The 17198-nt window shown below is 42.2% G+C and overlaps 2 protein-coding genes across 4 annotated transcripts in view; both read left to right on the top strand.

Moving 5' to 3' along the window:
- plxnb2b (plexin b2b) overlaps positions 1–6183 on the top strand; it is a 178753-nt gene extending 172570 nt beyond the window's left edge. For all 3 annotated transcript variants that reach the window (XM_050072792.1, XM_050072791.1, XM_050072789.1), the window contains 4 exons: positions 19–83; positions 236–311; positions 2467–2541; positions 3110–6183. In XM_050072792.1, coding sequence (XP_049928749.1) covers positions 19–83; positions 236–311; positions 2467–2541; positions 3110–3214 — 321 coding nt within the window. In that variant the 3' untranslated portion in view covers positions 3215–6183. The remainder of the gene's footprint in view (positions 1–18; positions 84–235; positions 312–2466; positions 2542–3109) is intronic.
- A 3349-nt stretch (positions 6184–9532) lies between these two features.
- Positions 9533–17198, top strand: part of tubgcp6 (tubulin, gamma complex associated protein 6) — a 40924-nt gene continuing 33258 nt past the window's right edge. The window contains exons 1-9 of the mRNA XM_050072766.1: positions 9533–9836; positions 10160–10965; positions 11154–11317; positions 12413–12626; positions 13633–13791; positions 14194–14315; positions 14480–14543; positions 14645–14754; positions 16920–17011. Of these exons, the coding sequence (XP_049928723.1) occupies positions 10180–10965; positions 11154–11317; positions 12413–12626; positions 13633–13791; positions 14194–14315; positions 14480–14543; positions 14645–14754; positions 16920–17011 (1711 nt within the window). The 5' untranslated portion in view covers positions 9533–9836; positions 10160–10179. The remainder of the gene's footprint in view (positions 9837–10159; positions 10966–11153; positions 11318–12412; positions 12627–13632; positions 13792–14193; positions 14316–14479; positions 14544–14644; positions 14755–16919; positions 17012–17198) is intronic.

Below are 17198 nucleotides of genomic sequence, written 5' to 3'. Positions count from 1 at the left end.
ATTGTTTTTTGTCTCTAGGACTCTCCAAGTAACAAACTACTCTATGCAAAGGAGATCTCCACCTATAAGAAGATGGTGGACGAGTAAGTCCCAGCAGAACCTGACAATTTTCTTTGGATCTGTTGTTTACATGTCCATTTAAAATGCTGATTTTAAAAGATTTGTCAATAACAAATATATAATGTATTGACTACCACCTATTGTCTCCTCTGTGTGTATGTTTGTGTGTGTGTAGTTACTACAAGGGCATCAGGCAGATGGTTCCCGTCAGTGATCAGGACATGAACACTCATCTGGCAGAGGTGTCACGGGTGAGAACCAAAGCTCAAAGATATCAGTCCTTTGTTGATTAGGAGACAGCCGTGGTTACCGTGGTAACTGGAAAGTGAGGTTTAACACTATGTTAAACAATTCCTTTAGCAGCTGCTTGATCAGAAATACAACAAAAAAGCAACTGGTGTATATATTTTAAGTGCAACCGTACAAACTTGTTTTTTTAATGAAGTAGTGTGTCAGTACTTTTCCATCATGCCACGAGCAACTTGGATCTAATTTAATGCTGCGCGAGTAGTTCCTGACAACAAAAGGGCATGGTAACAGGAGCTAGTTACCTTGGTGAGGAGGTGTAGGTGTGTAGCTTGGTGCCTGCAACTCTTTATACGACAGCTCACCAAGTAGTCTAAAGGTCGCTTTGCATAAACAGTAAATTTAAAACCAAGATCCTGTTACTGTATTGCCTATTTCTCACCTAAAATGTCTTCAGAAACATATTTCAGTGCACTGTTTGGCTGTAATATGAGAATTTGTGAAGGCTAAAAAAAGGAAATCAAACTGTAAAACTAGGCGATTCTGATCAAATATGAACCAAGATTCTGTTACTGCGTTGCCAGTTTCTCATCTCAAATGTTTTCAGAAACATATTTTAGCTTTCTGTTTCACTGTAAATCCAGATTGTTTAAAAACGGCCAAGCTTGCATTACATGTTTATCGGTCCGATGCGGTGCAGTCCATTCTTGTAACGGCGAATGCCATCCAGCCCGTTCCCCTGGTCATGTAGCACCATCTTCAAAAGTGTTTGCGTCTCTCTACTGCATGGTCAGACTAGTTTTATGAAAAGACCATCTTTCCAGCAGCGAAATACTTCTTCAATACAGTTCAGATACAATTGTAGGAGAGTGAACAGTAAACGGTGAGGCTGATATCAGTTAATCAGCACGGTAATGGTGGACTCCGCCACTAACTTTTAAAACTGCTATTTAGAGAGGTAATTTCTGAATGTATTAAATACCTCTCCAGTCTTTGACTCTTCTTCAAGAATGTCTTAAATAACAAGAAACAACATTATGTCACCGAGCAAGTAGTGAACACCAGTAACCATTACAAGTATCTGAAAAGGCAGGCCAGTTTAAGATACATCTCACCACCTACACCGAGGACAGATCTCCTCAAATCTACTGTAAAACACAGAGTTGTTACAGGATGAAACTCCTGACCAAATTCCAGTATTAAAATAAATGCCAGAGCCCCTTTCAAGAAAGATATACTAAGCAGGATTGTCCTAAAAAACCCAAAAACAATATGTAGACTCATACAGAGGAGTTAGATTAGAAGTGTGTAGTGGTGTATTTATCTGCAGACACTCAGAGACACAGGGTTTCAGTGAGGTCGGGGCTCTATAGAAAGGTAGCAATGAGGTGCCCGACCGTAAGCAGCAGGCATCCAAGACACACAGCGCAGAAAAAAAACGCAAATATAGTGAGGCAAAACGCCAAACGAGTGATTCTGGGACTGGTGTTTTCTTTCGTTTTCGCTGGCGAACCTTGTTTACAAACAGTATCAGACAGCCCTGCATAGTATACCTTTAATGTACTTAACTGTAAGAACGAATAATAAATAATTCACCTTGCTCGCTGATTGTTGTGTCTGTAGTGTCTCATATTTACAGGCGTCTTTCAGTGCACTCAAGGACACTTTACAAGACACAATTAAAGGAAAAAAACAAGCAGCTATGTATCCATAGATCATAAAATCAAACAATTCTGTAATATACAATGAAAGTTAATTAAATGACTAGACAATAATTATAAATATTAGGTGTAAAATCATCATCAGTGCAGGTCACCATATTTTACAAATGATGTTTTTGTATGTGATGTGATGTATGAATGAATATAATACATATAATTGTTTGTTTAACTGTGTGATTTATGTGTCGGAGCCCAAGAAGACTAGCTGACGTAATAGTATCAAAACTTTTGGATTATAACTTTAATGTCTGATGGTAAATGATGATAATAAGAGCATGACTCATTGCAAAGATTTATGTGTTTGTTTGTATATTGCCTTTATGAGTATTGTTTTTAGAGCTGGATACAAGCACTGTGTATTGCTCATTCACCTCTCTGCAGTTTTATGGTTTAGTTACATTTCCTCTTTAACCTTTAAATTGTCATTTGTGCTCTCCAGTCTCACACAGACAAACTGAACACACAAGTGGCTCTCCATCAGCTTTACCAGTACGCCAGCAAATACTATGACGGGGTAAGAGGCCCTTCTCTTTCCTATCGCACCCAAAGGAGGCTATTCCACTGAATGCACTACTGCCCACTATATTATTGCCTTTCCTTTTTTTTTCCTCTCTTCACTCTTGATATGCCAGAAGAGTGATTGTATGAAATTTTAATTGAAAGCATTTCTGTGGGATGTGAATTGGAAAATTGCTCTGGGAATTGATTTTTAAGCGTCCATTGTGCATTGCCACTTGAGGTCACGAAAAGGGGATAAACAAAACCTAATGAACAAGTTGGATAAACAAATGGGGCTGTCAGTCTCCCCTAAGTGTGGCTTGCAAACAATAACAGCTTATATGACGTGACTGTTGATGTCAAGTAACACCGTCCTCTCCTCCCACTCTCCGCCCTTTTTCTTCCTCTTTGTCCTGTGCTCATTCTCCGCTCGTCTCCCCCGTCCTTGTCTCTCCGCTTCCCTGACATTGCTCTTTTGCCCTCCTCTGCCCAATTCTCCCTCTTCTTTTTCTTCGCTTATCATTTCCGACTTCTCCCCCATTCTCCTCCATTTCTGTCCTTCCCACCTTCCATCCCTCTTTCAGATCATCGCATCCCTAGACGAGGACCCAGCTGCCCAGAGTAAACAGCTGACCCTGCGGCTCCAGCAGATAGCAGCCGCCCTGGAAAACAAAGTGACTGATCTCTAACCCACCGAGCGGAGGGAGGGAGGGAGGGAGGGAGGGAAGGAGGGGAATGGTAGGAGACTGCCAGTGACTACAGGGGCTTATTTCCTTTTTTTTTTTTTCTTTCTTTTTTTTTTTTTCGAGAATAAAACATGGAAATAAGGAGAGGTGAGAAGGGACTAGTGGGTGTGTATATTGTACAACTCTGGCCCTGGGACAACTTTCTGTACTGTGGAGTAACAGGGACTAATGAAATGCAGATAGAGAGCAAAAAGGGGAAGAAAGTGATGGGTTACACTGTCATAGGTACGCCTTAAAGCTCACTTGCCAAACCTTAAAGGTCTGCGCGCTCACTCATGCTTCACTGAATATTGCTCCCACAATGCAGTGCGGTAGACCTCGCTCTGAGAATTAAGCCCCTCTGTGGAGCACTGGCACAGGCGATAATCAGATGTTCAATTTCTTTCTGTCTAGAAAAGGTTTTAAGAATTGTATTATATATTTTTTTTATTGTGCAGTCTTTATGCGGAAAGCTTTATAAGGAAAAAAAATATCTTTTTAAATGGATCACCTTGTGGTGCGGATAGTGTTTTTATTAGCCTGTGTGTGCGTAGATGTCAGTGTGAAGTCCAACATGTGAATAAGAGCGTGCGTTGCTGAACTCGAGTGTGTGTGAATGTGTGGGAATGTGTGTGCACACACAGGATGCCTACTGTCAGGCGTGAGGGCGAAGGGACGCCTGCTTTCTGTCATTTGAAACCCCCCTCCCCCACCTCCCCATACCCAGTGACACACTGGAGCCTGCGCTCTCACCGAGCTTTTTGACAGAGACCAAAGGGTCCTCACAAGGGCACCGGTTAAATCTAGCAATGTACAGGCTCATATGATTGACAGGTCACCAGTAGTTTGAGAAACGTTTGAGTTAAATTTTTTTGCTTTTGACTCAGATTTGCTTCAAGCTGGATTGCCATTTGTGCTCATGGAAATCGATTATAGCACAGTCTGTCTCCCTTTATTGTACAGTGCCATGATACATTCCACTTCAACTAAAGCACAGAAGGACATTTCAAAAAGTTTTTCTTAAAGACATTTCAGTTAATGACCGTTTCTGGATATTTTTCTTTGCTACGAAACTTTCTTTCTAAGTGTCAGCAAGAAGCAACTGTACTCTGCCATGGAGCCATGTCACTCATATTAGCCCTGCAATAATGTCAGAACACCACGAACCACAACCGACAGTCACATTAGCTCACTAAATGTATTCACATACAGTAGCAATTCAGCAATATGTTAGAGAGATTTTCCAAATGGATTCATGCATTGTTAGTGTTCATGATTTTTAGTGCCATTTCTTTTAGTATTACTTTTGTAATGTTCCAAATAGTCATCAAGCATTCTGCCTCTAAAGCTATGAAATAGCCTATTGCTGACGTTAATTACCTGCTAGAGATGCAGTTGGTACTTAAATGGTATGTTTTTGAACAAATTACAGTGGTTTTAGCCTTTTGTGTGATGTTGGGCAGGTCACATTCAATCATGTACATAATTGTTATAGTAATTGAAATGTTGATTTGCCAGTGTCAGAGCCGAGGTGTTGACAGGGTAGGAATGAGGGTTTGATATTTCTCGGGCCATTAAACGCCACCACGCTTCATCCCTAAATTGTAGGTTTTTGCTGTTGACAGATGATTTAATTGTACTCCCTGTATCTGATCATGGATGTGTGTAGTTGACAGGGCATAACGAGCTCCAGAGACCCCAGAATGTTAACGATTCCTGCCTTGGCTAGAGAGAGGTTTGCACAGACCTCGAGCCTGCCTGCCTGCCTGCTGTCTCAGCATGGCACCCTGGCATCCCGACCAACAGCACTTGGCACTGCCCACTCGGCGCAGTGCAGAGTGGCACTCTGTATAATGGAATCAGCAGGGGAGGCTTTTGATCTTAATTGCATGCCGACTGCAGACTCCATCCTTGTCTCCGCTGTTGTTTACTGCTGACTCCTCTCTCACTGACAGAGTTGATGCAAGAAGCTTATTTCAGAGCCTTTCTTTAACCAAACATGTGCCTTATTGAATAGGATGATACATATATATTGTTTCTAAATTATTCTATTGGTAACCTAGGTGATTATGATGATGATAGTGCTATAGACACAGCAATGTATTTGGACTTGTGATATTATGTGTGCTGTCTAAAATGCTAGATGCCCTGCTGCAGCCATTTGCGTGCCAATAGGCTGAAGACATTTCAGTATGATTTCTTTTATGGTTGCAGTTTTGATGTGTGCATTTCCTTTGGGTGTCTGTGGCGTGTGCTTAGTAGGACTTTGGTGGCTAAGGCAAAAGGCCAAAATGAATAAATGTAAAACAATGTGGCCAATGTGATTTGGGTTTCCCTTGAAAATGTCTGGCATTCCTAAATTAGTCTGAAATCAAAAGGGTGTTCTTCTGTAGATTGAATATAGCGCAAAATTGTTCCTACGGTGTTGATTTTTTTTTTGCCCTGTGTTTCTAAGCTATTCCACAGTGTGTACGATAAATGACTATCTATACTCGACAAATGACTTTTCTTACTGCTGTGCAGTTATTATTTTTATTTCTTGTTTCCTATACCATATAAATCTTTGTAAAACATGTTGAAATACTGTATTCTAACTGTATAATCCTATGCATTGAGTCCTGGGACAAAAAAAGAAAAACAAGAAAAAAAGCTGTTTGTGCAGTTGTCGAGACTTTTTCCATTTTGAAACTTGTGAATGTGCTGTAACGATATAAGAAACTGGGACACTCCATTTTCAGTGCAGGACCATTAATTAATGGAAGCCACCGTTTTCCTCCCCATCCAAGGCAGCTCAGAAGATTCTCGATCTTGTACCTGATCTGTTGTACTGGATGAACTTAATTTTACAAAGGTTGTGTGTGGACGGAGCAGTTACCCACAGATTTCATCATACACTCCTCCGTGAATAAACTCAGAGACATATACGCCCTTCATATCTGCTTGTGTTTCTTTCACTTTTAGAATATTGATTTGCTTCAATTGAACACTCACCTCTCATGCATATTGCATGAGTTAAAATCACCTTGGGTGATAGAGTAACACTTGCCATAGGTAGCCAGTTTCTTATTAAAGCGAACTGAATAAGACTTTGGTATTTATGCCGCTCATTACACTGCCCTTAGATTAATTGAGGAGCTCACACACAGGCAGGAGAGATTGGTGGATTTACAAAAATTGTCTCGTATTTGAACCGGCCGATCTGTTAAAGAAGGAGAGGGCTACGTGCTTGAACATGACAGTTTTCGTCAGATATTTGTGCACATTATGACCCCAAACTACTTTCCTGATAGCATCAGTGCTCATATGCAGCACACCCCGTGATGATGATGGCTGACGCCTTTTTCCCCCAAATGCCACATCAGGTTCCTGTCACACGCCTCAGAATACAGACGAGAAGCAAAGGTCTGGCTTCATGAAACGAGTTGATAATGTAAATAGCCGCACGGCATCTCTGTCATCGGCAGTGAAGGTTGAAAAATTGCTGCGAAAACATTAATTAAGTACTGACAGCTAAAAATGAAATTGGAGAAAAGAAAGATGAAAGGCAAAATTGCCTCATCTGACTGCTTAACAAACCCCGACGCAGGGTGGGGATATCAAAGACAGACCAGAGGCCTGCGCAGGCCATCCGCTAACTGAGCAGATCATTGATGCAGCAACAGATAGAACAACTTCAAGGGCTGCTGCCAAAGCAAGAGTGATTACACTGGATTATCCCAAGCACTGCATCTTGTACACTATCCTTGATCACTGCTGGAAAATCAAAGGCAATACTGTACTTTATATTTCTATTAAGACAAGCAGCTTACATCATTTTGGGAGTCAACATGCACTACACTTGTGATAACATTTCTAAATTACCATGCCCTTGAATGTCTAGAAATCCATGACACTGCACACTGAAAATAATGATTTAAGTCTTTGCAGGGTTTCCTACAAGAAATTGGGTTAAAATCTGCATGTTGCTGGCTTCTGTTCTCCTGCCTGAGATGCTTCGAACACCAGCCAGTCTCTCCTTCAGCAGGAGATGGTTGTGTTTACCAGCAGGTCGCGTTTCTCTTCCACATGTTTCAAACCTTCTAATGAGATTTGGCTTTGATTTCCTCCGCCTAAGGGGAAGAGGAGGAGGAGGACTTGGTGAAAATAAAAACAATGATGGTGTGGTGTCATTTTAAACAGTAGTTCTGATGAATAATTTAAGAGCCAACAACAACTGATTCTAGGGCTTGCTAAGCTCAGTAACAACCGTGGAGCAAATTAAAATATCCTGTTAGGTTGGCTTGCATTTTTTAACAGACTTGGAACTGCATGATTTGAGAGTGGTTTGAATTTAAAGTTCTTTAGAGAGACCCAGGCGATATCAGCAGACAGTTAAATCAGCTGTGCTCTCTCTCTTAACAGCTGAGTTTAATGGGCCGGGAGGGGAGCATGCAGACTTATCTAAAGGAAAGTGTTCTCTGGAAGCTGCAGAATTGCGAGCCACAAATACAGATACCCTAAAATGATAGAGAGTCTGTGTGTTGCTGTTGTGCTTTGGAAAATGTATGTGCAATTTGGCTACAGCCCTACTAATTAACTTGTGGTACAATAAAACTGTATCCACTAATAATATGCTCTGTTTCCTTTAGTTTACTTAGTTACATCATCATTTATTTAGATAGGTAGAATCACTGAAATCAAGCTCTCCTTTTTAAGAGACTTGTGCACAAAAGTATACAGCACAGTGTGAGCATAGACACACAACAATTTACCACACCATGTATGCTATATACAATAAACACTGGCTCCATATTATAGAAAACAATTACAAGTGGCCTTCAGAATGCTTCAGTGTATGTAATGGTATGAAATGTTCAAAAGACAGTTTGAAAATGTAGTATATATGTTAAACTATTCATGTATGTGTATTTACATAGCCTACATGAATACTCATAATAATCTCCTGCTCACCCCAGAGGAAATGGTGTTTGGAGAAAGCAGAGTAAAGTGTCTTTGTTTTAGACTGAGAACGCCTTAACAACAACAGTCTAACTGTAGGCTATAAAAAGCAGCATGTTGTGTACCTTGTTGTTTGTTAGACCATGGTGCTGTGGGAAGATAAAAGGATAGGTTCACTTTTTTCCCCCGGCCTGTCTTACAACACTATCCACATACCCAGGTACACTGAAGTGTCACTGTTTGCTGTAATCATTCCTCCTGTTCATGTCGGCCATGAAAAGATCCCGTGCCTGATGCAACTCCGGTGTAAGAGATGAGGGACAATATCCACTTTACTTTGAAACATTGACTCATTATGGCCTCACCTGGAATTTGGAAGACAGTTTTGCACTAACAAAGACTGCTGGTGTTTGGGTTAGGAAGGGATCTATCATGGCCAGTATGAATGGGAGCAACATACAGCAACCAATAAATCCTTTAAAGTACATATAGGCTTTTTAAAGTTGAACACATCCTTTAATTTGATGAGTTGAACCACTGTGTAATTAGAGGCAAAGCTGCGTGGAATGCTGCTATTTCTGCTTGACTTATTAAAGGCATTTAAGCAACAGAAGTGGACCATATCCTGCAAGCAGGTGTGTATGGGCCTATAAAGCCACGCGAGACGCGGTCTCGTGATGTTTCTGTTTCGTGTGTGAAGCCCACGCCTTCAAGGAGAAAGCAGCAGGTGTGTCCATCAGTTTCCAAATTGCGCGGAGTAACTGTTTCTGAATACTCCCCTGCTGCATTCATGGTCGTGGGAGCGACGATGCAATTATGTTGACAGCAACAGTAATTATCTTACCCATGTTAACTGAATGGCTGGGATTTGTATATATCAGTTGTTTTGTTGATTATTTTGCCTATTCATATTTAACAACTTATAATTTAGACAGTGTTGCAGTCATTTTATATCTTCAAAACGAGCTAAACGTCGGACAAAATTCCTGCAAGTGTCACCGCCGCATGTCCTATCATAGTATGTTAATACTCGTAATCATCAAACGTTAAAATGATTATTTTTTTTATTTGAAATAAAAAGTAATGAGAATTATTATCAGATACATGTACGGTGTTTTGTTGATAACCCTCTGAAAACGTGCATTAAACTGGTATGTACAATTTTCCCGTATCCCTTGAATGCAGCAAAGCGCGTCAGCAAATGACAGCTTTGCTTTCCTGTGATTGATATAAAGAAATAACCAATCATCGTGGCCTCTGCCACATCCTTAGCCAATCACCGGAGTCCGATTATTCTATTGTCCAATCACATTCAAAGGGGCGGGCTCTAATTTAGTCAAAGCCCCGCGGTAGATGATAGAAGATGAATGAAGTGTCTAGCTAGCAATTAGCTAGCGATATCAACATCCTCACAGCGTTTTTACTTTCACTAGTATGCTGGAACAAAAAAACGCGGAATAATAAAGATTTTGGGGGCTGTGCAGAAGACCTACATATTTGGTTCTGCCTGCTTGTCACGCAAGTTACGCGGGACAGCTAGTTAATGTGGAGGTCTTGCTAACAACAAACGTTAGCATGCACTGGAAGGAGTCACCTGGGGCGGATGCGAAATTGTCTGAATGAACGGAAAACACACCATCGCGAGGAGGTAAATAATGTCAAAAAGGATTTATTGCTCGGAGCAGAACTGAGCTTGCTTTTACCAATATGCAGTTTGATGGAAGGTAACTTAGCAAACGTTAGCTAACATGCTAATTGCTTAGCTAGTTACCGTTAGCTGGCTCTGGTGCAATGCATTCAACCCTTCTGGTCTAGTTTACCTTTCATTTACCAAATCCAGCGGTATAGAAACGTTTATTATATATATATATACTTCTTGCACTCAGGCGAGCAGTGTATCCATTTTTGATGTTCCTAAAATGAAACACAGAAAGCTGCACCATTAAATCCCATTTTGTTTTACTGATACAGGCTGAGGTGACAGTGCCATCATGTACTCGAGCCCCAACATCCGCATGAAGTCCAGCTGCAACAGCAACAGCATCACTGAGCTGCTGGGTGCCCTGTGTGACTGCAGCCTGTCTGGGGTGTCATGGAAACGCCGTGCCCTGGGTGGTGTCTCAAGAGAAGGTTTCCGCAGAGCTCTCAAGAAGTGTGCCTATGGTGCCCTGCTGTCAAAGCTATTTCAGGATGGCACCAAAGGGTCTGCCTCAGGACCAAGTGCCACAGCTAGTACACCGGCCAAAAACAAAGTCCTGATGATATGTTTTGACTTGCGGGTGGCAGGGTGCCGAGAGGAAGCAGAGAGGTTGGAGGAGCTGCTGGAGATGCTGCAGGAGGGAGCATCCTCCGGCCTTAAGGAAGTAGACGCAGTCCTTGAGCTCTTGGTACATCTAGCTGGTTCAGCGCCTCCACCCCCTACGTCTTTCAGCAGGGACTACATGAGACGAGAGAGGCCCGTGCTGCGGAGGCCTCGACCCTGGGGCTACCAGAGCGAGGAGCTGCAGAGGCTAGAGGCTCGGGCGTGGGGACTGGTGTGTGGGGAGGAATGGGGGACTCTGGAGAGTTTGTGTGGAACTCAGAGGTTGATGGATGCCCCTCCAGGCACAGGGCTGCTGGCTCTGGGAACTAAATTGGAAACGGAAGAAAGATTTGAGAGGGAGACCAGGATGACACTGTTCGGAGCACTGCAACACACTCGCACCTCAGACATAGACATAAGACTGGACCTGCCTCCTGTTCCCAGTAACATTGATGTCACTGGGCTGCCTATAAGGGTATGACACTATATCTTAGTCTGATGTCTAACACAATTCATCTTGTTTAGTCTGAGTTATTTTGTCATATGGTCAGTTCAAGTTCATTTTTACACGTCAGTGGTTTCATAATTGCACATGTGTTTGATTTAGGTGTAAACCCCAGTGTCAGGCAATGATGTCATGATGCGTAATTGTTGTCTGTGCAGGTCCCGCCATGTTTGGATCAGTCTGAGGACGAGGGCTTCCAGTCAGCTTCCAACTTGACCCCAGACTCACAGTCAGAGACCAGCCCCGTTCCAGACATTGATATATGGGAGGCTCTCCGCACATTTGAGCCTGGAAGGCGCCGCTGCTGGGAGTCTGTCGGCTGGTAAGTGACACATCAGTTGTGCTGCTGAGAGTTTGATCATTAGCATGCAAGCTCCTTCCTAGAGAATTTTTTTTATTAAGATGTATCTCATTAACAAACAGTTACAAAACAAAGTTTTTTAACCTAGTAGCGGCTGCAACTACCACTTATTTTAATGATTTAGTATAGAGATGTGTGCGATGATTAGTGGACTAGTCGGTTAAATGGTGCTACCCTCATTAGACGCGCCAGAAACACTAGTCGGTTAAAATAATCATTAAAATTGTTATTATTTTAAATGTTTTACACCCAGTGAAAATGTTGTTGTAATAAATAGGCGTTCTTTTTTGGGGCGTCTGTGTCTTAGTGGTAGAGCAGGCACCCCATGTACAAGGCTGTTGCTGCAGCAGCCCGGGTTCGAATCCAGCCTGTGGCCCTTTGCTGCATATCATGCCCTCTCTCTCTCCCCCTTTCATGCTTACCTGTCCTGTCCATTAAAGGCAAAATGCCCCCCAAAAATATCTTGAAATAAAAAAAATAAAAATAAAAAAAGGCATGCTTTTAAAAGATATATTTTCCTAAAGAATATTGTTTTCAATAAACTTAAATGGTTCTTACAACATATGTAGTATTTTTTTGGACAGTGTTAAAGCGATTAGATTAAATTGTCCTTGATTTTGACTGTTTTCTGAGTTTTCCTTACTTATAGACTAGTTGATTTACAAGTCTAGGTTTTAATTTCTGTTAAAACATAACGAAAATAAGTCGTAATTTATTAATTGGTCAAATATTGTTGATAAACTGATGAATAATTAGTCTGTAAAATATCAGAAAATGATGAAAAATACCCATCACAACTTGACCTATGGCATTTTTGCTTGCTAAATGACTTGGAATTAAGAATTTTTTTAAGTTGTAGGAGGAAAACTTCTGTTGATTGACAAAAGTAGAGCAAATAAAGCAAAGCAGAAGACGCAGTTAACAAGTAACAGACAGAGTATATCCTAAAAAGTCATCAACATATTAGAGAGACCCTTCTTATAGTTTCTAATGTTTTCAGTCTCACTTTCCAATCTCTGGAACACAACACCAAGTTTTACTTTTTATTCCTACTAGCCCACCTGGGAAAAGAGAGTCGCTCTACCTAACAGAGGGAGGCAGGGAGGCCTTCGACCAGCTCTACCGTCTATGGGAGGGGGAGATGAGGGTGGTCAGCACTGCTACACCCTCTCCTCTCCTTCCGCTGCCCTTGGACTCTCAGACACAACTGGTAGTTGACCTCCTCAACGTCTTGATCGGAGTGGCGTCCACGACCTTCCCTCTCAACCAGGTGCATTTCATTATCTTTATTTACGATTCTCTTAAATGCAATAAAACGCAGTTGATGTGTTGTTTTAGGGGTCCGTCAGACTGAAGTGATAAAAGTGAATGAAGTGATAAAAGCACTGTGACAGCATACAATTACTAAAAAAAACAGAGAAGAGAAACTGAGAGCAGAATCAATGACCAATCTGGGCCTGTGTGGTATAAACAAACCCAGTTGACTTATAAAAGCATATTACGTTGAAACTACTAAAGGAAATAAAGTGACAGTGTCAAACACAGTCAGTCGCCTGACAAGATACATTAAACGACGAGGAAACAAATGAAAATTTTCCTAATGCCAAAAACAAAACCACAGGAGAGCTCTTGTGTTGCTTTATTGTTTCCCATTAAGTTTTTATATCCCCTAAAGATCATAGTTATTTACTACATAAATTGAATCCTTGTTTTCTCTTTAACTCCCTGAGCCCCTTTTGTTCTCGCTCCCTGTCATTAGCATGCAGACTGGTAGGCGAGGTGGACACAATGTATCATGAACAGCTGCACTATCTAATATAATACTATAGCCTTGCATCGAATGCAACTTCTGTGAGGCTCATAATGTTAAAAGTTTTGCTGAGACTGCCAGAGAGGTGTTTATTAAACTCAAAGGTAATCTTTGAGGCTGTGGTTTGTGGTAGTGTTGTTCTAGATTGCAAAATATTGTCTGTGTTATTTCTGTCCCCCCAGAAGGGTCCAGTCTCGGAATTTCCAGTTCTCATAAAACAACCATGGGAAGGACAACATAACAAACACCTGATTATGTAGTGCGGTCTGATATAATAACACCGCCACAAACCATGCCTTCGGAAATCACCATGGAGGTGACCGTCCGACAGCCTCAACAGAAATCCAATATTATAAGCTTTACAAAGACGGACTCTGCTGCAGGGCTTTTTATTGGATGTTATTAGACTGTACAGTTATTCATTGTATTTTGTCCACCATCTGTAAATATGTAATCTCTTTCCCAGAGCGTTCAGTTTGACGTCAGACCCGGTGTGTGCGTGTCAGGAGCCTCTCCAGAGAGTGTGTCTCGTCTCTTGGGGGAGCTGGCCCAATATGGCACCTACTACTTGAGGCTTAGTCGCTTCTCTCTGCAGAGTGCCGACAAAAAAGGCCTAGTCTTTCAGGTATGTTTGTATAATTGTCATTAATACCGTCGGGAGTGCTCACCCCTCCCATCTCTACTCATACTGGGAATGTTGTTGCAATTGTTGTGGTCTTCAATCCAATTTGAAATACTTTTTATTCGTCCCACAAGGGGCAGTTTGAGACAAAAGAGTTTGCAAGCACAAATACACATAAACAAGCCATTCACACATATATAACCAGTTTCAATACACAAGGGTTTATGGTAATGACAAGTCTGTAGCCAACAATATCCAACACCATGAAGGCACATTAAGTTAAAAAGGCACAATATGTCAAAAGCGAAACTGCAAGTGCATTTATAAATCTACACTGAAGGTAAACTATTTCAGTGGTTTTACTCCTGCATAATGAAGTAAAATAAAACACTGTTTCTTTCCAAGGCTTTTACAGGTGGTCTGCGGAAGTATTTGCATTATTACAGGGCTTGTGTTCTCAGCACTCCACCCACCCTCAGCCTGTTGACTATTGGCTTCCTCTTCCGCAAAGTGGGCCGCCAGCTAAGGTGAGGTCAAACCTTTTTTTCTATTTTGCCTTTCTATTTTAACGGTGTTAATTTCCCACTTTGGAAACCTCAGCCTCACCCAGTCGACAGTGCAGTCATGTCCAAGAGGATCTTGATGCAAATATCATCAGATCAAAAAAATCCCTGCTTTCTTTTAATCTTAGATACCTGTCAGAACTGTGCTGTGTCGACGGGCCTCTGGGTGCCGGCCAGGCTACCTTCCCTGTGGTGAGTGCTCTTTTATCTGCAAACTGCAATATGTCATCCATCACTGCTGTGTTTAGCCTATCAGATGGGATGTCAGCTCAGTGCCATGTGGCTCTCTTCAGGGTGTTAAACTGCTGTCCTACCTGTACAATGAAGCACAGAATAACTGCAGCAACGAGAACTATCCGGTCCTGCTGTCGCTGCTGAAGAGCAGCTGCGAACCTTATACACGGTCAGTCACTGCGCTTCTCATACAGGCATGTGTCCTCAAAACAAAATGATACAACCCAAGGACATGACTTTACTTCATTCATATGCAGAACTTGTTGAGAGCCTGTTTAGACCTGGTATTAGCATGCAGTGTGGGTGATTGAATCACAAGTGGACAGCTCTAAGTCTGTCTGTTCACACCTGGCATTAGAATGCGTCTCCACAGGCGTCTCAAGTGACCACTTGTGATCGGATCTCACTTCCCCGCTCTAAATGCAAATAAACAAAAACATTACTTCCCTTTGCAAAGACTAAATGTGTTGTTGTTTTGAACCTGTGGGAGGTTTGTCGTGCTACATGTACACTTGCTGCCTTTACTAGGCTATTAAAAATGGGTAAAATCTTATTTCATTGTAAAGCTTCGCTGATTCGCTCAGTCCCTCCTTGCCTCACGCTCTATCTCTTGCTTGCTCCTTTATCATGAGACAAATGCACCCCTCAGTACTACCTCTGCTCGAGTATGAGCTCCACGCTGGGGACAGTTGATGAGAGTCCGCCTGCACACACTAATACCGCGTTCCATTTACCTCTAAAGTCTGAGGTCGGAGCCTGGCACACACCTGAGTTGATTGTGCTTCACTACAACTAGTCAGAGCACCAAGATGTTGTTGATGATACCAGTTCTAGCCAGGCATTACACTTTATTTTGCGTATACAAACACCCCAGCAAAGTTTCCTCAGATAGCAGTTGGACAGTACTGTGTGTATGACTGTTTTAATGAGACGCACTAAAGCCCCATTTCCACCGAGCAGTACGATACGGTACAGTTCAGTTTGGTACGCTTTTTTTTTCCATTTCCACTGCAAAAACTTGTGGATGGTACCAATGGGACGGTTCCATACTGTCCCTATTTTTGGTCCCCCCCCTCTGTTGGGGTACCTAGCACACAGATCTGGTACTAAAAGGTGGAGCTGTCAACACTGCAGTCTGTTGATTGGTCTGTAGCGGACGTTCACTCTGCTCATGGCTGAGTTGTGGTTCTTTAAGCGTTTATATACATTAATTTCAACCGGGACAGCATATATTCTAATCCTCAGTCGGAGAAAAGACAAAGCACCGCGGGGTGTTGTTCCTGTGGGCTCTGGCAGCACTAAACCCCTGCGCTTGCCTGAGGACTAAATGCACAAACCAGCTATTTTTAAATAACTCATCAAGAGAGACTCTCACTGCAGCCTGTTTTATTTTGTCCTGAAAATGTGGGCGTCCAACCTCCTTCTGTGTATGACAAACGAGGTGCAGACTGATAAAGGAGGAAATACAGTGAGTGCTGAACGGAGCAAAGAGTGACGACAACCCCGCCCACATTTAAGAGTACTGTTTGCAGTGGAAACACTAGGGTTTAGTTACCATGTCTGAAGGGTTACTTTTGGTTCCAAAGGTACTATACAGAAAGTGTTTGGTGGAAACCAGGCTCAAGAAAGAAGTGCTAATAAACAGTAAATAACTACAGCTTTCACTACTGTTGATGTGCAGAGCAGAAATATTGGCTCTTGAGGTGGGGCTTGGTGAGGTTCTTCTGACTTTCTGAGTCAGAAATACGATTCAGGGGGGCGCTCAGGTTGAAATTTCCAACTGGGAACTTGGAAATTCCAACTTGAAAGTGGCAGGGCTAACTGTTAGCATCATACGGCTAATGTTTCCTTGAGCCATTATGATGTTGGTGGGAGTTTGTTGGGACCATTAACTGCTGCTGCTGCTGCTGCTGCTGCTGCTGCTGCTGCTGCTGCTATGTTAGATTGTGCTACTTGGGCAAATGTTGAACTGACTGTTTGCCAGTCTGTGAGTAGATTGGCTCTGGGCATGGTGCTGCATCCAACCTGTTTAATGCCAGCAACAGACAGTTTAAGTTTGGAGTTTGAGTAGGACAAGCAAGGACGTCAGCTGAGTTGGCAGTCCTTCAGCGTGACCCGGGACACATTAGCATTCACACTGCTGAAAGAATGTGGCTATATGCGGCCTAGACCACCTCCGAATGTGGTCTGATCTCAAGACTTATTGAAGATGCATTAGAATTAGGTGCACGCACACCTGTACCTAGAGCTGTCCACCTGTGATCCGAACACCAGAGACGCATGTTAATACCAGGTGTAAACAAAGCCTAACTGTTTTTACTGTGCTTCACTCAGGTTTGTGTCTGACTGGGTGTATAGCGGCGTGTTTCGGGATGTTTACGGAGAATTCATGATCCAGGTCAATGAAGACTATCTTGGCTTCAGAGGTGAGATGATACACACGCGCCGTCTTCAGTCAGCGGGTTCTGAAAATGAAAAGCCTGCCCGACAGATTGTCTCACAGAAAAAAAATAGATTTCATTACAGCCTTTATTGCCTAGTTGGATTTGTCCTTGTGTCTATAAAGGATGTCATGAAGTTATTGGATGATAATCACTGGGAAACAAAATCAGC

This window comes from Epinephelus moara, chromosome 20, assembly GCF_006386435.1.
Source record: "Epinephelus moara isolate mb chromosome 20, YSFRI_EMoa_1.0, whole genome shotgun sequence".
Classification (NCBI taxonomy): domain Eukaryota; kingdom Metazoa; phylum Chordata; class Actinopteri; order Perciformes; family Serranidae; genus Epinephelus; species Epinephelus moara.
Note: the sequence above shows the minus strand (reverse complement) of the source record. Positions and strands in the feature narration are given on the sequence as shown.